Source organism: Palaemon carinicauda, chromosome 27 (assembly GCF_036898095.1).
Source record: "Palaemon carinicauda isolate YSFRI2023 chromosome 27, ASM3689809v2, whole genome shotgun sequence".
Lineage (NCBI taxonomy): Eukaryota > Metazoa > Arthropoda > Malacostraca > Decapoda > Palaemonidae > Palaemon > Palaemon carinicauda.
Genome location: NC_090751.1, coordinates 75,286,871 through 75,308,402, shown reverse-complemented (window position 1 = coordinate 75,308,402; position 21,532 = coordinate 75,286,871). Strand labels below are relative to the sequence as shown.

General features: G+C 43.4%; 1 protein-coding gene across 1 annotated transcript in view; it reads left to right on the top strand.

Moving 5' to 3' along the window:
* Positions 1-21,532, top strand: part of Sap-r (Saposin-related) — a 1,093,325-nt gene that overhangs the window by 150,720 nt on the left and 921,073 nt on the right. The window contains exon 2 of the mRNA XM_068351162.1: positions 7,244-7,325. Coding sequence (XP_068207263.1) covers positions 7,244-7,325 — 82 coding nt within the window. The remainder of the gene's footprint in view (positions 1-7,243; positions 7,326-21,532) is intronic.

Below are 21,532 nucleotides of genomic sequence, written 5' to 3'. Positions count from 1 at the left end.
CATCATGACGACTCAAAATGTCAGGGGCATAGCTATGCCCCTGTCCCTTTTAAGCATATTACTTTGTGATGCAGGTTTTCCAAGAAAGGATGTGAATGCTCCAGGTGACTTTCACAACCTTTCTCCTGCAAGACGTGACCCACAGGAACTCGATACGATCTCTATCGGTCCTGTGGTGGCTGCACAACAGCTGGTTGTATACCTCAAGCTCCTTATTGGACAAGTAGCAGAAGGTTGAGGGCACTGTTACCCAGTTTTAGTCTGTGTGAAGGAAAAGATTTGACTGGCTCTTATTCTTTTCTTCATCCTCCCCTATCTTGGGGAGTGCAGCATCCTGGGTCCTTTGCATGAGCTGACCTCAAACCACTGCAACTAAACCATGCTCCCTTGTGTACTTAGTATTAAGCTAATACTGTTGCGTCCCCATACCCTGGCGAGGTGGTATTGGGAAAGTCTTGGTTACAACAGTTTTTCCTTCAAAAGACCTGAAATAACCTTACCTAGACAGTCACACTACTGCATAGCTCAACACGCAGCTTGCGTAGGCCGCGGACCTTGCGTTACAAGGTTGTAGCGAGGTGCAGGGACTCCTTATTTTTTAGTACTAACATACTTGGGTAGGGAACCCCGGGGTTAAGCCAAAAGCCAGATTGGCAGGGACGTCCACCCTTCCTAATGGGTGAGTCACCCCTAATAAATAGCGTGGTTTGTATTCCTGTTACGGAACAAATGACAAATTTGGAGATAATTTGTATTTTTCTAACGATACAAACATTGGCTATTCATACAAACATGCCCGCCAGCCCTATCCCCCTTGAAGTCCTACCTCCAAGCAAAGTGAGCTAAATCACCAGTGTGTGAGTGGGAGTGTTAGCAAGCTACCCCTTCTACCCCCTGCTAAGTAGCAGTGTGGGTAGTTAACCCTCGCTATATTTTAATGGGTCATCATTTTAGCTTCGCCGAAAGTAATACCCCTAATAAGTAGCTAAGGTTTGTATCGTTAGGGAAAATACAAATTATCTCCAAATTTGTCATGTTTAACTTCCAAATGTTATTGGTACAAGAAATAAAAAGAAAGATAAATAAAAATATATTTACGCAAACAAATGCACCTTGCAAAATTATCAAGTGAACCAAGGTCTTTGATTATTCACGTCATGTGAATAATAAAACGCTAGAGAAGAAGAGAGAGAGAGTGAAAAATGATGACAGTACAGAAAGATATAGAAAAGTAGAAGTATTACCTGGTCACTATGAAGTAGTGAATTATGAAAAATTTTTTATCTTGGAATTTGAAAACGGAAGAAATGAGCGTATAAATGTTTTTAAAGCTAATAGAGAAATAGTTAATTTATGTGGAGGGCAGCCAAAAATTTTACCCCAGGGAAATGGAAGTCTCTTGATAGAGACACTCTCCCCATTACAAGGTGAAAGGTTAAAAACACTTACAAAATTGAATGGTCATAGCGTAAAATGCGTTTCACACCCTACTTTCAACCAGAGTAGAGGTGTGATATATGCTCCAGAATTGTTGGATATAGAGGAGAAAGAAATAGAGGATGAACTGAAAAGTCAAGGAGTAGTTAAAGTAGTCAGAATGAGAAAGAGAGTTGGAGAACAACGTATCCCTCTTGCTACTATGATTATAACATTTGATCAATGCCGATTACCAAATGTTATAAAAGCTGGATGGCTATCTTTGAAGGTAAAACCATATATCCCGTCACCATTGCGATGTTATCATTGCCAAATGTATGGCCATTTAAGCCAGAAATGTAAAGAAAAACTAAACAATAAGCCAGCTGTTTGTGCCAACTGTGGAAAAAGTAGTCATGGAGTATGCATAGAAAACCCTAATTGCATACATTGTGGGGAAGCACACCCAGCTACATCTAAAAGCTGTGTAAAGTTTATTTTTGATGAAGAAATCCAGGCCATTAGGACCATGGAAAGGGTTACTTTTAAAGAGGCTCGTAAAAGAGCTCTTGAAAAGCAAATAAGACCAGGGCAACCTTTTTCAATGGTTCTGAAGAAAAACTTGTCAAACCACACGGACGAAAATTATATCTCTACTTCTAAGATAAAGAAACAAATGAAAGTAGTTAAAGAGGTTGAAAGCCCCATCGAAAATCTATATCCAGAAATTGTGGAAAAATCAAAACGGACACTTAAAGATCTGAAAATTATTCAAAAGCCAACTACTCCGATTTTAAACAATAGTACAAACCTCTCACAGGCCGTTTCCTTGCCTGATCTGATGGAGGTTGCACTCGAAACCAATTTACCTGGTGAACCCGTAGTGGGGAAGGTGCAAAAACCTGACAGATCACAACCTTTTAATCGAAAAAGAGAGAGACCTCCCTCCCTCTCTCCTCCTACCATAAGAAACATCAAAGTCACGACTTCCAATAAATATGATATCTTGTCTGCTGATGTTTCTGAACAACTAGAAGGTAAATTGAACCAATCAGAAATTCAAGTTGAGGTCCACCATCCTCCTCAACAATTAGATCAAAAGGACACAAAGAAAAAGAGAAACACAAAACCCACTATATCAAGATCCTCTCTAGAGTTACCTCCGGGAAACATTGTTAGATCAAATAGTGCCATTGGGAAGACTTCATCTAAGGTGTCTTCCAAAAAATAAAACATAGTTTTTTCCTCCATTCTGCAATGGAATTGCCAGGGTTTAAGGGCGAAATATGAACAACTTAAGCTCCTCATACGTGAGCACTCCCCTATAACAGTATGTCTACAAGAAAGCAAGCTCGATGCTAATACTCCTTGTCCTCGAGAGTATGTTAGCTATAGGACACCATATGATCAACGAGCAGGGAGCCATGGGGGAAGTCTTATATACATTCGTCGAGATGTTCCCCAAATATCTTTGTCTATCTGTACCCCTCTGCAGGCAGTGGCTGTACAGATTGATATAGGAAGAAAATACACAATCTGTTCTCTTTACTTGCCTCCAAATGATAACATCTCATATGATAATATAGTAGAGGTGATTAAACAACTCCCACAACCCTTTCTCTTACTAGGAGACCTTAATAGTAGACATCCTTTATGGGGTGATGTTTTAGCAAATGCAAGGGGTAATATTATATCGTCAATTTTGGAGAATGAAGATGTCGGACTCCTCAATACAGGAGAGCCCACACATTTTCATGTACAGACAGGTACCTTGTCCTGCATTGACCTATCAGTTGCAAGCTCTAACTGTCTTCTCGATTTTAATTGGAGAACATTAGATGATTGGCATACTAGTGATCATGCACCAATCATTATAAACACCAACAATGGTCCACCTTTACAAAGATCACCTCGATGGAATCTTGATAAGGCGGACTGGAATAGATTTCGGGAGTTAAGTGAAATTGAAGGAAATGCAGAACAGTTTGAAAGTGTTGATGATGCCATAGACTTACTTAATGGAACTCTTCACACAGCAGGAGTGAATTCCATTCCCAAAACAACTGGGATATTCAGACGACGACCAGTCCCCTGGTGGTCGTCAGAACTAACTGCCCTGCACAGAGCCACAAGAAAGTCTTTAACACGATTGCGCATGCACCGTAATGAGGAGAATTTAGTCATATACAAGAAATGTAGAGCACAGTTCCGCCGTGCCATGAAAGAAGCTAGGCGCCAGTCTTGGATGTCCTTTGTTTCCTCCATTAACAGTAGAACACCAACATCATCTGTGTGGAGGAAAGTAAAAAAGATAGCAGGAAAATTCACCCCAAACCCACCACCAGTGTTAAAGATAAATGGCCAGTATATGACTGGAGCAACCGAAGTTAGCAATGCCCTGGCTGACCATTTCTCAAATGTATCGTGCAAGTGTCAAGCAGCTCCTGGTCACCAGTATAGGAGCAATGAAGAAAAGAAAGTTTTAAACTTCGCAACAAGAAAGCAAGAGTCATACAATTCTCCTTTTACTGAAAGAGAATTTGATTCTGCTCTTGCTACTTGTAACGATACAGCCCCTGGACCCGATGGAATTCCATATGCAATGATTAAACATGTACCTTATAATACAAAGTTATTTATTTTAAGCATTTTTAATAGAATATGGCATGATCATAGTTATCCAAGTGTTTGGGAACTAGCCATTATTTTAGCCTTTTTAAAACCCGGTAAGGACAAGTTTTTAGCAGCAAACTACCGACCTATTGCATTGACATCTTGTTTATGTAAAATCATGGAGAAGATGGTCAATGCAAGACTGATTTGGTACCTTGAAAAGAAGAATATTTTATCACCCATTCAATGTGGATTCAGGAAAATGCACTCAACGACTGATGTGCTGATACAACTTGAGTCCTCCATTTGTGAAGCCTTTGCTTCCAAACAGCACCATGTTACAGTTTTTTTTGATCTTGAAAAGGCATATGATACCACATGGAGATACGGTATACTTAAAAGAATCCATGAGTGCGGATTGAGAGGTGAGCTACCACTATTCATCCAGTCATTTCTTTCACATAGAGTTTTCCAAGTGAGAGTTGGGGAAGCTCTATCAGAGAGTAAGTGCCAGGAAGAAGGAGTTCCTCAGGGAAGTGTGCTGAGTGTAACCCTTTTTGCACTAGCAATTAATGGGATATCCTCAGTCATTCCCCGGGATGTTCTTGCAACATTATTTGTGGATGATCTCTCCATATCATTTGCTGGAGCCAGAATGGCAATGGTTGAGAGAAAAATCCAACTCTCTATTGATAAAATTATCCATTGGGCCGATATGAATGGATTTAAGTTCTCAACAAGTAAAACTACAATTGTCCATTTCTGTCGTATACGGGGAGTACATCCAGACCCGGATATATACATCAAAGGTCAACGGATCCCATGTGCAAGTGAAGCCAAATTTTTAGGGTTGATATTTGATTGTAGGCTTACATGGGTTTCTCACTTAAAAACATTAAAAGCTAAATGTGTTGAAGCTATGAATCTTTTAAAAGTCTTGTCCCATACATCATGGGGGGCAGACCGCAATACAATTTTAAAATTATACAAGGCCTTGATATTTTCCAAAATTAGTTATGGATGCGAAATATACTCCTCAGCAACCCCAAGCCGGTTAAAAATACTAGATTCAATACATTATGCTAGCATTAGATTGTCCACAGGAGCCTTTAGAACATCCCCTATCACAAGTCTCCTTGTTGATGCTGGGGAGTTGCCTCTGGACCTTTACCGAATGTCCTCTATTATTCGGTATTGGTTTAGATTGCAAAGACTCCCCAATTCTTCAGCCTTTCAAACTGCAAGCCTTGTAAGGAACTCAACCTACTTTGAGTTGCACCCAAAATCTCCTCAACCTTTTGGGTTTCGGGTTAACCAATTATTAAACAATCTGGATATGATTAGAAATAAGGTGCTTCCATTCAAGGTATCATCAACGCCTCCATGGAAATTACCTGACATATCTTTTTGTAGATACTTTATTGGAGTTAAGAAGAATTTGACTGACTTAGAATCCAGGTCTCTTTTTATGGAACATGTCGAAGAACATAGGGGATCGACTTTTATATATACTGATGGCTCCAAATCTGATGCTGGCGTTGGATTTGGAGTACATAGTAATGATTTTAATTGTAGAGGTGCACTTCCTCTAACAGCTTCCATATTTACTGCCGAACTGTATGGCATATTAACCGCTATTGAGAAAATAGCTTTGGAAAAGGAGGGTAATTTTACAATTTTTAGTGATGCAAGGAGTGTTCTTCAAGCTTTAGAAGTTTTTAATTCTAGTAACCCTCTAGTTTTAAAGATTTTAGAATGGCTTTTTATTATTGGACGGAAAGGTATAACTGTTCGATTTTGTTGGGTTCCAGCACATGTAGGTGTGTCTGGGAATGAGAAGGCAGATTTACTGGCGAAGAATGCGGCATCCGAGTTGCTACCAAGGAGGTATCCCATTCCATGTAACGATTTCCTACCCTACATCAAGAAATTGGTATGTGATAAATGGCAACAGCACTGGGATAGTCAAGATGGCAATAAAATGAGGGAAGTAACAAATATCATATCACCTTGGAGGTATAACATGATTCCCCGAAAATGGGAGACGACTCTTTGTCGTCTCCGTATTGGTCACACACGGTTGACACACGAGTTTCTGCTGAAGGGACAACACCAACCGTATTGCGAGGACTGCTTAGTACCTTTAACAGTGAGGCATTTGTTGACCGAATGCCCTAATTTTACTAACTTAAGAAATAGATATCTGTTTGAGGCTCGAGGTGAGGATGGCAGGTTTATCCTTGCCAAGATTCTTGGACATGATGTGTCTTACTATGCGAGCGGAATTTTTAGATTTATTTCAGAAGCAGGTCTTCTGAAAACTATTTAACTATTGTAATGACTTCTTAATTTTTATGGTTTTAATTGAATTTGCTTTTAATTTTCATATACAGTAAATGGTATCGGCGTCAATGACCTTAGATGTCAGGATGCCAGAAAACTTTCAATCAATCAATCAATCAACCAAGGTCTTTGACAGAATATGTAAGTAAACTGATGTCCTTGACAATATATTTAATAAACAGGCTTTTTGACAAAACTCAAAAGTAAACTGAGGTCCTTGACAAAATATTCAATAAATTGTGGTCTTTTGACAAACTATATGAGTAAACTCAGGTCTGTGAGGTTTAAAAGTTAATTCAAAAGGATCTAATAAAAATTTGTAGTAATAAAATGTCTATGTGATCACTTAGATAATTTTTAAGTAGTTCAGCCACCCATTTTCAACTAAGTAGAAAAAAAAATAGAAAAGGCAATTATGTCATCTTACAAAATGGATGTATAAGAGATATTTGATACTTTGTTCATCTGGTAGAGAGTAACATCAGGTAAGGGAAAAGAACTTAATTTTTCCTGTACAACATAAGTAACTTCAATTATTTTTTTTTTATGTAAGCAAATTCATTACATATCTTTTATGCTTTACAGTGATGCAGCCACCCTTACTTTTTAAATACACTGAGAATATTTTATAAGTATAACAATACCTTATTAAAATATAGTTAAGAAAAAAAAAAAAACAATTTAAACTTTGTTCCTCTGGCTGAGTAGCCTACATTACAATGCAAATATTTATTTGGATCACTTCAGAATATTGGAAGATGAATGTAAACCAATGTAATAGAAATATGGCCTGATTCAATAAATTGAATTTTAAGAAAAAGTTATACGTTTTGGTATTGATTTTTAAATTACCTCTTTAATTTACCAACAGCATGTGTACTACCCGGAGAATGTGCTCTATTGGGTTCGAAGACATGTACATATGGGCCAAGCTACTGGTGTAATTCCCTTCTGTAAGTACAATTCATGTGCATTACTTTTGTAGAGTTTTGAAATCTTATTCAAGAAAAAGAAAACTTCAAATTTGTTCCTACTCATAATACGAGGCAAGCTTAGTTGTTTGTTGGGTGGTGGGTAGGCCCTGCCTTTCTAACAGGTGGAGCAACCTTCACTTTAACTTTGGCCGCGGTGCTGTACTGTGGTACTTCCCTGCATCTTGTGTTTGACTGTTAGTGTTTTTTATTTCTATTTTTAGAGTAGTTGTGTTGATTGTGCTCCATGTTGATGATGGCAGCCCCATGCTTGGACATGCAGCTTTGTTGTGGCCAGAATTTTAGAAGGTATTTGAGTGAACTGGACCTGAATGTCCATCAACTCAAGTTTTTAAATATTTAACTTAGCCGGTGAATATATAATAGCTGCAACTCTGTTGCTCGACAGACAAAAAACAGTAAAAACTCGCCAGCGATCGCTATACAGGTTGCGGGTGTGCCCACCAGCACCAACTGTCGGCCAGATACCACTCTCGATGTAAACAAAGACTCAATTTCTTCTCTGTCGACGTGTCGACAAGACGTACTTTACTCGCTGTTGAACCTGGAGTTTTTTCACATCATATTTGGTGAAGTACTTTAATTTGGTTTGAGCTTTCGCAGTACAGGTGTTTTTCTTCAAATAAATCCTTGAACTCTTTTTTGGATCGGATTAATTGTTGATGACTTAGATGGTTTTTTGGAATTTTCCCTTGACTAATTCAAAATGGCTGACCTTTCACAAGTTCCCAAGTTCAGAAAATGTAATGCTAGGGACTGTCATAGGCGTCTTCCAAAGGCTTCTCTCGACCCTCACACTGTTTGTTCCAATTGTCGGGGTAAAACCTGTCAATTGGAAGATCGGTGTGAGGAATGCGTGGGCCTTTCGGAATTCGATTTTCTTGAATTTGAGAAATATACACGCAGACTAGAGAGAGATACGGTAAGGAGAAGTTCTTCTAGGTCGGTAGATTTTTCCTCTCCACATGCCCCTGAACCTAATCCTTCCCCTGTAGTGGTTGTTCCTAACCCCCCTCCTAGCACTCAGGAACCGTCGATGCAAGACATGATGCGTGCTATCCATGCCTTGGGGGAGAGAGTTGAGGCCCTTGCAAGTGACCGCAATCAACTCATGGCGGACGTAAAGGAACTAAAGTGCCAAAGTGCCGCGGCGGAAAGTGTTAAAAGTGCCTAGTGTTTCTCAAAGTGTTGTGAACAGTGTTGCGCTTGAGGGTTCGTCTGTTCGTGCCTGTCGTCCTCCTAGTCCGGGACCTCTTGCAAGCTCCCAAGCCCAGGGAAGAAGCAATGTCGTACAACTCATGGGTTCGAGAGGCCTTGATCAGCGAACAGACGTTCCCTCTATGGTATCAGGCGTATCTCCCCAAGATCGCCCCTACCAACGTAAGACGAGAGAGCCCATTTTTACCTCGTCGTCCGAAGGTGTTTCTCGTAAGAAACCTTGGACCAAGGTCTCCCGACCTTTGAAGCGTAAGTCGGTCCTTTCAGGACAAGTCCAACGTCCCGGTTGTAGCCACTGGGACAGTTCGGACTCGTTGCCGTCATCTGATGACTGCTCGCCGCCTAAGAGAGGCAAAGCTGTGCCGCCTCAGTCGCTCACCCCGTCTGTTGCCGCACCTGCTTCCGTAGACCCTAAATGGGTATTGCTGCAGGACATGCAGTCCAAGCTTGCGTCCTTGATGGAGGACTTCAATGCGGAGAAGGTTGCTGCTGAACCTTCTGGCCAACAACCATCCAAGCGGTCTGTTGTGCGTCCTGTTGACGTTGAGGTAGCTTTCTCGCGTCAACCAGTTGGGGTAGTACCTCCACCGATGCGACCCAGTGTGGGTTGCCAGCCGCACGTTGACGTTAGGCGACGCACGGAGGTGGTTGTTGACGTTCAGGACGTTCATCAACCATCAGAGGTGACTTGTTTTGACGCGGTGCGTCAACCTCCGCAACCCGGTATGGTGTTGACTGCAGAACCCAGACGGTCTAAACAGTCTCGGGTGGACGCTGTGCGTCCTCGCGCAACCATGGTTGTTGACAGTTTCCAGACTGTGCAGCAGTTCCATGACGCTGCGTCCGGCTCCGTCACGCATGCACCAGTGCGACCGGACTCGGCGAGTCAAACGTTGCCCACTCCTTTGCCGTTTCCTCATCAGTTATCGGATGAGGAACTATCAGATGAGGACGTTGCTGAACCACAAGAGGATCAACCTTCAGAACTTGATGAGCCTAAGGCAACTCAACCATCCTTGGACTTTGGAAAAGTCATGGCTGTATTTAAGGAGTTGTTCCCTGACCACTTTGTTTCTGTGGCTCTTCGTTCGCCGCCGTCGGAGTTTGTATTAGGCGTGCCTGCTACCGTACCTGCTTTTACTAAACTCGTTCTCTCTCGCTCATCCAAGAGAGCTTTGCGGCTGTTGGGAGATTGGTTAGAGACCAAGAAGAGTTTAGGAAAGACAGCCTTTGCCTTTCCCCCATCTAAACTCTCGTCTAGATCGAGCGTCTGGTATGCCACGGGAGAAGTTCTCGGCTTGGGAGTTCCTGCCTCTGCCCAGGGCGACTTCTCAAGTCTTGTAGACTCTCCCCGCCGCCTTGCCATGAGACGCTCGAAGATTGGTTGGTCACCATCGGACCTGGACCACCTTCTTAAAGGTATATTTAGGGCTTTCGAAGTCTTTAACTTCCTAGACTGGTGTTTAGGAGCCCTGAGTAGGAAAATCTCTTCTGCAGATAAGGATGTTTCCTTGCTCATTATGTCCTGCATGGACAAGGCCGTCCGTGATGGGTCCAACGAGCTTGCCGCCTCATTCACGTCCGGAGTCCTGAAGAAGCGAGAGTCTCTATGTTCTTTCCTGTCTGCTGGAGTGACGCCATGCCAAAGATCTGAGCTACTCTTTGCTCCCCTTTCCAAGTGCCTGTTTCCTGAAGTCTTGGTTAAGGAAATTGCCTTGTCTTTAGTTCAGAAGGACACCCACGATCTAGTTGCGTCCTCGGCTCGCAAAGCTCCCCCTTTGCCTACATTGTCTGCTAGACCGAGGATAGACACTCCAGCGTCTCGTTTTATTCCGCCCTTTCGTGGCAGAGCCTCCAGCAGGGGAGGTGCTCGTGCCGAAGGGAAGCGAGGGAAGAGGAAAGGATCCAAGTCCTCCAAGGGCAGAGTCTGACTGCCCGCATCTTCAGACACCAGTAGTAGCCAGACTCAAGAACTTCTGGCAAGCCTGGGAGAGGAGAGGCGCAGATCAACAATCTGTGAGGTTACTCAGAGAGGGGTACAAAATCCCTTTTGTACGCAAACCCTCTCTAGCGACGTCCCCCATCGATCTATCTCCCAGGTACAGAGAGGAAGAAAAGAGACAAGCCCTGAAACTGGAAGTGTCTCTTTTGCTAGAGAAGGGAGCGGTGGTCAAAGTCTCGGACCTTCAATCACCGGGGTTTTACAACCGTCTCTTCCTAGTATCAAAGAAGACAGGAGGTTGGAGACCGGTGCTAGACGTCAGTGCTCTGAATGTCTTTGTCACAAAGACGAAGTTTTCCATGGAGACCACAAAGTCAGTCTTAGCAGCGGTCAGAAAGGAAGACTGGATGGTCTCACTAGACCTAAGGGACGCCTACTTCCACATCCCCATTCACTCAGACTCCCAACCTTTTCTGAGATTCGTCTTCGAAGATGTGGTTTACCAGTTTCGGGCCCTGTGCTTTGGCCTAAGCACAGCTCCTCTCGTATTTACGAGGCTGATGAGGAATGTGGCGAAATTCCTCCACTTATCGGACATCCGAGCCTCCCTTTATTTGGACGACTGGCTTCTCAGAGCCTCTTCCAGTCGTCGCTGTCTGAAGGATCTCAAGTGGACTCTAGATCTGACCAAGGAATTGGGACTCCTAATCAATTTGGAAAAGTCGCAGCTGGTCCCATCCCAAACTATTCTGTATTTAGGGATGGAGATTCACAGTCAAGCTTTTCGGGCTTTTCCGTCGGCCCCCAGAATAGATCAAGCCCTGCTCTCCATCCAGAAGATGCCGAAGAAAGAACGCTGCTCAGTCAGGCTGTGGATGAGTCTGGTAGGGACGCTGTCATCCCTGGAGCAATTTGTATCACTAGGAAGACTACACCTCCGTCCTCTTCAATTCCATCTGGCTTTTCACTGGAAAAAGGACAAGACGCTAGAGGCGGTCTCGATCCCGATTTCCGGAAAGATAAAGTCTTGTCTGACTTGGTGGAAGGACAATATCAACCTAAGAGAGGGTCTTCCCCTGGCAGTTCAGATACCCAACCACGTTCTCTTCTCGGACGCATCGGACTTGGGCTGGGGCGCGACGCTGGACGGTTGGGAATGCTCAGGTCTGTGGAACTCGAGTCAGAGGAGCATGCATATCAACTGCAAGGAGCTGTTGGCAGTTCATCTGGCCTTGAAAAGCTTCGAGTATCTCCTTCGAGGCAAAGTGGTGGAAGTAAACTCGGACAACACCACGGCCTTGGCGTACATCTCCAAACAGGGAGGTACCCACTCACTGACGTTGTACGAGATCGCAAGGGACCTGCTCATCTGGTCAAAAGGTCGAGGCATCTCCCTAGTAACGAGGTTCATCCAGGGCGACTTGAACGTCCTAGCAGATTGTCTCAGTCGGAAAGGTCAAGTAATTCCAACCTAATGGACCCTCCACAAGGATGTGTGCAAGAGACTTTGGGGCACTTGGGGTCAACCCACCATAGATCTCTTTGCAACCTCGCTGACCAAGAGGCTTCCAATCTATTGCTCTCCAGTCCCGGACCCAGCAGCAATACATATAGATGCCTTCCTCCTAGATTGGTCACATCTGGATCTTTACGCATTCCCACCATTCAAGATTGTCAACAAGGTACTGCAGAAGTTCGCCTCTCACGAAGGGACAAGGTTGACGTTAGTTGCTCCCCTCTGGCCCGCGAGAGAATGGTTCACCGAGGTACTTCGATGGTTAGTAGACGTTCCCAGAAGTCTTCCTCTAAGAGTAGACCTTCTACGTCAGCCACACGTAAAGAAGGTACACCAAAGCCTCCACGCTCTTCGTCTGACTGCCTTCAGACTATCGAAAGACTCTCGAGAGTTAGAGGCTTTTCGAAGGAGGCAGCCAGTGCGATTGCTAGAGCAAGGAGAGCGTCTACCAGTAGAGTCTACCAATCGAAGTGGGAAGTCTTCCGAGACTGGTGCAAGTCAGTTTCTGTATCCTCGACCAGTACCTCTGTAGCCCAAATAGCTGATTTTCTCTTATACCTGAGAAAAGGACGATCCCTTTCAGCTCCCACTATCAAGGGCTACAGAAGCATGTTGGCATCGGTCTTCCGGCATAGAGGCTTAGATCTTTCCTACAATAAAGATCTGCAAGACCTCCTTAAGTCTTTCGAGACCACTAAGGAGCGTCGTTTGGCTACTCCTGGGTGGAATTTAGACGTGGTCCTAAGATTCCTCATGTCAGACAGGTTTGAGCCTTTACAGTCAGCCTCCCTGAAAGATCTCACTCTTAAGACACTTTTCCTTGTATGCTTAGCCTCGGCTAAAAGAGCCAGTGAGATTCATGCCTTCAGCAAGAACATCGGATTTTCGTCGGAAAAAGCTACTTGTTCTCTGCAACTTGGTTTTCTAGCCAAAAATGAGCTACCTTCTCGTCCTTGGCCTAAATCTTTCGATATTCCCAGCTTATCGGAGATCGTAGGCAATGAACTAGAAAGAGTCTTATGCCCTGTTAGAGCTCTTAAGTTCTACTTAGATCGTACTAAACCTTTACGAGTCCAATCTGAAGCTTTATGGTGTTCAGTTAAGAAACCATCCTTGCCTATGTCAAAGAATGCTTTGTCATACTTTATCAGATTGTTAATACGAGAAGCTCATTCACATCTGAGTGAGGAAGACCGATCTTTGCTTAAGGTTAAGACGCACGAGGTTAGAGCTGTAGCAACTTCCGTGGCCTTTAAGCAAAATAGATCTCTGCAAAGTATAATGGACTTAACCTATTGGAGAAGCAAGTCAGTGTTCGCGTCATTTTACTCCAAAGATGTCCAGTCTCTTTACAAGAACTGCTACACACTGGGACCATTCGTAGCAGCGAGTGCAGTAGTGGGTGAGGGCTCAACCACTACAATTCCCTAATTCCATATCCTTTTAATCTGTCTCTTGAAATGTTTTTAATGTTGTTTTTATGGGTTGTCCGGAAGGCTAAGAAGCCTTTCGCATCCTGGTTGATTTGGCGGGTGGTCAAAGTAATTTCTTGAGAGCGCCCAGATTAGGGGTTTGATGAGGTCCTGTTGTATGGGTTGCAGCCCTTGATACTTCAGCTCCTGGGGGTCTGTCAGCATCCTAAGAGGATCGCGAGGCTCCGTAAGGAAGACGTACTTACAAGGCAGAGTAATCGTCTAAGTCGACTTCCTTACCAGGTACCTATTTATTTTGTTTTTGTTATATTGATAACTTCCAAAATGAAATAAAAACTCTTAGCTTATACGATGTAAACATATTTAACTGGTCTCTACCCACCTCCTTGTGTGTGAATCAGCTATTATATATTCACCGGCTAAGTTAAATATTTAAAAATGATATTTTAATTATAAAATAAATTTTTGAATATACTTACCCGGTGAATATATAAATTAAACGACCCTCCCTTCCTCCCCAATAGAGACGCAGTGGGATGAGAAGAAATTGAGTCTTTGTTTACATCGAGAGTGGTATCTGGCCGACAGTTGCCGCTGGTGGGCACACCCGCAACCTGTATAGCGATTGCTGGCGAGTTTTTACTGTTTTTTGTCTGTCGAGCAACAGAGTTGCAGCTATTATATATTCACCGGGTAAGTATATTCAAAAATTTATTTTATAATTAAAATATCATTTTGCAGGGCTCATGACTCACAGTTTTGCCCCTCGTGACAAGTGTGTGATTGGGAAGTGGCAGTTTCTTCAGTGGCCAGAGTGATGAAAGAGGAGGAGGATGTCTAAGAGTGATTGTCTTGGATAAAGTAAATAATAGTAAAGGAATATATGTTTATATATGAATAGGGAAACTGTATTATAATTACTATTATTATTAGCTAAGGTACAACCCTTGTTGGAAAAGTAGAATGCTTAGGCTATAAGCCCAAGGGGTCATGGAAAAATAATGGATTTTGAGCAAAGCGAAAAATCTATTTTTCGGTGATATGGCCATGTCGTCCTGATGGAAGGTTCCTTTAGGCAGCTTTCTAAGGGATATTTGGCTACAGTGATACTCCCAGAGAATTGACCACAGGTCTCCAGAAATCTGACTCCTGACGCGAGTATCCTTAAAATAACTCTTAAGGATATTGCATAATATCAGGGGACGTATTTCTTGATACGACACTTGGCAATCTTCACCCCAAATAGAGTTTTCACTCTGAGGGGGAAGAGTGGCGAAATTGAAGGGAGCCGTCATCAAGGTTACCCGGTGGATCCCCCTTCCCTTACTACTACGGCGAACTATTCCTTGTTGCAATTAAGCATGGATAGCCGCAGATAGAGTAGTTTCGGGGGGGGGGGGGAACCTTTTGTTACATAGTTTTATACTCCTTTTTTTAGAAAGGAGGGCGGGTCCATCAGGACGACATGGTCATATTACCCAAAAATAGATTTGGTTCAGTCATGTCGTCCTGATGGAAGTTTACCAGAGAATTACTTAAAAGTACTATATCTGTGGGTTTGTATAAGTGCCTTTACCTTGATTCAGATTCTTATATGGTCACCCAGACCACATGAATATATGACACTACTGTTATTTGTCATATCCACTAAGCTTGGAACTAATGCTTCCTGCCTCCTGCAGGGAATATGTCAATACAGTACTGACTATAGAAGCGTCAAGGTTGTTTTCGTGAGAACAAAGTGGAATTTATCTATTACTAGTATGATTTAGATATAAAACTTACCCGCTGGTTATATAAGAGCTGAAGTCTCCTGACGCCGTGGCAGAAATTCAAAATCTCGCTTTATCGTAGATATGGCAGGTGTACAACCGCGCCCTAGCGGTACCACAGGTGGAACTACACCCAGCCACTTCAGTTCTTCTTCTGCCCGCCTAGCCGGCTGTCATATTGAAGTTCGCTCTCGCTGTCTTACTCTGTTGGGAAGTTGTTTGGTGATGTACAACGTTTTCTTTGAGTTTGAACTATCGTTAATCATTTTCTCTCTCATTTAATCTTTAAATCCTTTTGTTTGTGGTTATATTTATTAATATTTCCTTTGTTTTTTGGTTGTCGGTCTTTCTCTTAACCATTCCAAATGGCCGACCCCTCCCCTGCTATTCGTAAGTGTGTTAGTGAAGGGTGTCGTACTCGACTCCCTAAAGGGTCTGTTGATCCACACGATATGTAGGGGAAAACCTTGTTCTTTTGATAATACAGTTGGGTCCCTAATTTTGCGAGAATTTGGTCGATCAATGACCTCGTATAAATGGAAAATCTCATATTTCGAAACACACAACGAACAGAAACAATTCCATTGAGGCCATGGCAACCAGCAACTTGCCTATTCAAATGTGTTTACCACCCATTTCCAATACTTTCTATGTACTATACTATATTCTATTATAATATCAAATCGTTCTTGTAAACAAATCAAACATTTAATATACTTTAAAATTATAATAACTTGAAAATAGGTTAAAATTACAACCAGGATGGGTGTAAACACCGTATATTTCCCGTTTTAACACGACCCAGAATACAGACAAATTTTAATGTTTGTCACATCTATTGTATAAGACAACTGGTGAATAGCAAAACCATCACTTTATAGACTAGCTTTTGTTGTATCATCGAGAATCCAGAATTATCAAAATATAGTTGATTTTATATCATCCGTTTTCTAAACACACCAAAAAGCTCAATAAAAACGACAACCAATGTTTTGTTTACGTTTATCTCTGATCATAACGAAGAAACAGATGCATTAACACATCTGCGTATAGGTTAGTTTTTGCATCGACAGCAATCTTACCAAGTATTGATTATATGTTGATTTTGCTATTACCAATGTTCTACTTAATTTTTCTTAAAACTTCCAAATAAATGAAGTGAATGCCATTTATATAATGTTTTTATTTATAACGTCACCTGAAACGGAAACCTTCCGTTCGTTTACTGTACGCTCTATCTTCGATCATAATAAACAAACGAAGGCATTAAACACTCATGATCAAAGTGATAAACAATGATATTAAAAGTTTTTTAGTAAATATGTTATTACAAATATTTACCGTATCTATATAATTTCCTACATACGTAGCAAAGCAGGAATTTAAAAAATTTTTATTTTTTATTTTTGGCGTGTAATCAACAGTAACAAAGTGCCGCTAATGACAGAATGATAATTTACGATAATTCTAAACTGTTACGAAAGATAATTGTCCTTTCCATATCCAAAATACTTTTCCTAACTTCAGTTATAAGTCAACTTGTACCCACCTCAATTATGGAACCGTCAGAAAAAAAGCAAAAGAAGAAGAAAGTACTAGGCCGGGTTTTAAAGTCGTCGAACAATTAGGTTATCGCTATAACGTTCGACGTGACAGAGATGGTGCGAGTTTGGAGGAAGTAAGGAAAATTTAATCATTATCGCTTTTAACATAATTAACGGATTTTGAGCGAAGCGAAAAATCTATTTTTGGGTGAGATAGCCATGGCGTCCTGATGGAAGGTTCCTTTTTGGTAGCTTCCTTGGGTATAAGACTACTAAGATATTCCCAGAGAATTTAACCACAGGTTATCACAGAATTCTAACTTCTGGAGCGAGTATCTCAAAGGTTTCCCTTTAAGACATCGTATATCAACAGGGGACGCATGTCTGAACGCGCCACATAGCTATCTTCACCCCGAACAGAGTTAATGCTTCGGTGTGTAAGGGTTGAGAATAGCTGGGAGCCGCTCCACAGCCAATCTCACTCGTGGCTACTACTGATACTCGAGACGTAAACAAACGGGCGCCATTGCTCAAATGACGTCACGCCCGTCTTCATCCTGAAGCCAGTTGCTGCCCATCACCATGATACAGTAGAACAGGGTGGGATCTAAAACTGGACGAAGTAGCAGGGAGGGTCCATCAGGACGCCATGGCTATCTCACCCAAAAATAGATTTTTCGCTTCGCTCAAAATCCGTTTTTTGGGCTCAAGCCATGGCGTCCTGATGGAAGAGTACCAGAGAATCAATGTATCGTGGTAGATTTTCCCCTAATAGTAAGTGCCAAGGCATTGACAAAACAGCATAGTAATCTTTGATAAAGAACCATAGGGAAGAAGCATCCTGCCCCCCTTGGCAGTGAAGTTCCCATGGGCTATGCCGACGTCAAAGTGGTATTGAAGGGCTATTCATCCTGATAGAAGAACTTGAAGAACTTGGAGATGAAGCCGAATGTTTGGTATTTGTATAGGAACATTCTGAAACTTAGACCAGTGGTGGTTGGGCACTGTGTATTGAGAGTGATGGTTCATCTCCCGGGTATCAGAAGTAAGTATTCGTGTTGGAACCTTACATAATCAGAGTGAATATAAATTAAGAGTTAGCATCTTAATTTCTTCATAACCATAAGGAAAAGGGGGGATAATAAAACTATGACAGGTATGTATTTCATAGTAAGTAGGAGCTGATTGAGACGCACAGGTAATAAAATAGAAATTTTATTTCACAAATGCAGAAATTAAATAATTTACAGCAATAAGTAAAGTTCATTTACAGTAATTATAATGTACATAGTAATAAAGACTTGCTCTTGAATCTGAAAAGGAATTTCAAGTTTATTAGTAGGTACTCGTTCTCGAGGAACTCAAGTCTTTGATTAAAAAACACATCATGCTCAGGGCATGCGGCACTTGTGTGACAACTATGACATTTCACCTGGGATAAGAACAGTTATAAAAGCACTAAGTGTTTTTCGACATCACTATGAATCGCTCGAGGGTCAACATAGGCACCCGAAGAGTTAGAGTCCCAAGTAACTCACTGTTCTACGCAGAGTTAGGTGCAGGTTTCATAACACTACCTGCGGCTACCACAAAATGTTTGACTTCGTGCACTTGTTTCGCATAATGTTTAAAGAAAACTCGCGAGGACTTCCAGCCCGTGAAGTTTTTAAGGCTTTCAAAGTCCATGCTCTGAAAGAAATTCAGAGATGATGCCACTTTTCTAGGATCATGACCAGCAGGTGTACTGTTCGGATCCGCTCTGCGAATGAAGTAGGTGATTTTCGCTCTTAATTGTTTCAGTGACAGGTCGCTGCCCGATGTTTCTCCTTTGAAGAGTTGGCCTCCACCAAAGTTTGAAGTTCTGCGAAGATAGACCTTGAGGCTCTCTACTGGACATAGAGAGGCATCCTCCTTCAGGGGGCATATTCTCCAAGGGCCCCATCTTTTGGTGGGTAATTCATTTTTGGCGAGAAACGTCGGATCAGGGGAGAGGGTAACTTCTCCTGTATCGGTAAACAGGATGTGTCCTTCTTCTCTTGATAATGCCACTATTTCGCTGACTCGAGCTCCTGAAGCGAGAGCAAAGAGAAATATAACTTTCTGAGTCAGATCCTTGAGAGGGCATGAATCATTGTCCAAGTTGGAGGCGAAATGGAGTACCTTGTCTAGTGACCAGGAGATCGGTTTCGGTGGAGGTGCTGGGCGTAGGCGAGCACATGCTTTCGGTAGTTTGTTGAAGATGTCGCTGGACAGATCAATTTGGAAAGCATATAGAATTTGTCTAGTCAAGGCAGATTTGCAGGTTGATATCGTATTGGCTGCTAATCCCTGTCCATGAAGGTGAATAAAGAAGGACATGCAGAAATCAATCGTGATTTCTTTAGGATTTTTTGTCTTGACAAAGGAGACCCATTTCCTCCAGGATGATTCATATTGCCGTCTTGTGGATTCGGTCTTGTATTCCTCTAGGAAGTCCAGACTTTTCTTCGAGATCCCAAACCTCTTCTTTGCGGCTAGGGAGAGAAAATCATGAGATGAAGGTCCTTGATTTTCGATGATGAAGCGAAGACAGTCGACTTCTGTACTTGTTGAGAGAGAACTGGGCCCGGGAGAGGGATCAGCTTGGGCTGCAGCTCCAGGACCAGGGGGTACCAGTTGCTCCGAGGCCACTTGGGAGCCACTAGGGCCGCTGTCCCTTTGAAGGTTCTCAGTTTGGAGAGGACTTTCAACAGAAGGTTGGTGGGGGGGAACAGGTAGATCTTGGACCATCTGTTCCAGTCCAGTGACATGGCATCCACTGCTTCTGCTTTGGGGTCCTCGTACGGGGCCACATACCGAGGAAGTTGATTGTTGTCGCTCGTTGCAAAGAGATCTATCTGAAGTTCTGGGACTTGGTGAGAGATGAAGGAGAACGATCTTGCGTCTAGAGACCATTCCGACTCTATCGGGTTTGTCCGAGATAGAGCATCCGCTGTCACGTTGCGGAATCCTTGTAGGTGAACTGCAGACAGGTGCCACTTCTTCTTCTCTGCCAGACGGAAGATTGGGAGAAGCACCTGATTTATCTGGGGCGATCTTGAGCCTTGGCGATTGAGACAACGAACTACCACCGAGTTGTCTAGGGTTAGACGGATGTGGATCGAGGGCGGCGGGGATAACTTCTTCAGGGTTAGAAGGACCGCCATGGCCTCCAAGATGTTTATGTGGAACGTCTTGAACAGGGGAGACCAGGTGCCTTGAGCCTGTTTTTGGTGGGAGTGACCTCCCCAACCCTCCAGCGAACCATCCGTGTGGATGTTGAGTGATGGAGGAGGGTGTTGGAGAGGAATGGACCTTTTCAGGGCCTTTTCTTCTGACCACGGCTTTAGGAGAAGTCGCAGTCTGTTTGGAAGCCGTCTCTTGAGGTCTCTTCGAGCGATGGATGCCGAACGTCTCCAGACTCCCGCGGCATCCTTTAGCTGTGCGCGAAGCACTGGGTTTGTCACTGAGGCGAACTGTAGAGAGCCTAGAACTTGTTCCTGCTGGCGTCTTGAAATGCGTTTGGATTTCAGCAGTCGCTTGACAGACCCTGCTATTTCCTTCCTTTTCTTCTGGGGGATGGAAAGGCGGTGTGACTGAAGGTTCCAGTGGATTCCCAACCACTGGAACTTCTGAGCTGGAGAGAGGCGAGATTTTTTCTCGTTGATCTTGAATCCCAGGTGTTCTAGGTACTGGGTGACTTCGTTGCAAGATTTTGCACAATCTTCGGGCGATGGAGCCCAGACTAGCCAGTCGTCGAGGTAGGCCATCACCTGGACGTTTCGTAGGCGGAGTTGTTGTACTATGGCATCCGCCAGTTTTGTGAAGATCCAAGGGGCCACGTTGAGGCCGAAGGGCATGGCCCGGAAGGCGTAGCTTTTCCTTTGGAGTCGAAATCCTAGGTAGGAGGAAGCGTGATGGTTCATTGGAACGTGCCAGTAGGCATCCGCCAGGTCTATGGAGACCGTGTAGGAACCTCGAGGCAGAAGGGTCCTTATCTGTTGAAGCGTCAGCATCTTGAACTTGTCGTTCGCTATGAACTTGTTGAGGGGGGATAAGTCCAGAATGACTCTGAGTTTGTCTGAGTCTTTCTTGGGGACACAAAACAGTCTCCCTTGGAACCTGGTGGACTTTACCTTCCTTATCACCTTCTTGTTCAAGAGATCTAGGACATATTCTTCCAGAAGGGGGGTTGATTGTTGGAAGAATTGCTGGAAGATTGTGGGTGGTTGAGTCCAACTCCAGCCTAGACCCTTCTTGACGATGCTGTGTGCCCAGGGATCGAAGGTCCAACGATCCTGGAATTGGCGGAGTCTTCCTCCCACCGGAAGCACTTCATTGCTTCTGGTGTCCCGAGGGCTTGCTGCCTCGGCCGCTAGCTCCCTTTCCTCCTCTGCCTCTGGAGGGACGGCGAGAGGCGTCTTTGCTTGCACCTTTGTATGAGCCTCTACCTTTGGCACGAAAGGTAGTTGACTGTTGCTCGAAAGCAGGGGTGAAGACCGGTGACTGTGACAACACCGGTTGGGGGACCAATTGAAAGGTCTGTTGTGGTTGGGCAACCACTTGGGAGGTAGCGGGTCCCGGAAACTGACGTCTTTGTTGACGTTGCTGGGGTTTCTGTTTTTGGGATTTCCTCTTAGGTTGAGGTCCGTCGTCCTGAGAGGGTTTCCTTTTCCTGGACATGCCCCACTTGTGGAGAAGGTTCCTATTCTCCGTGGCGGCTCT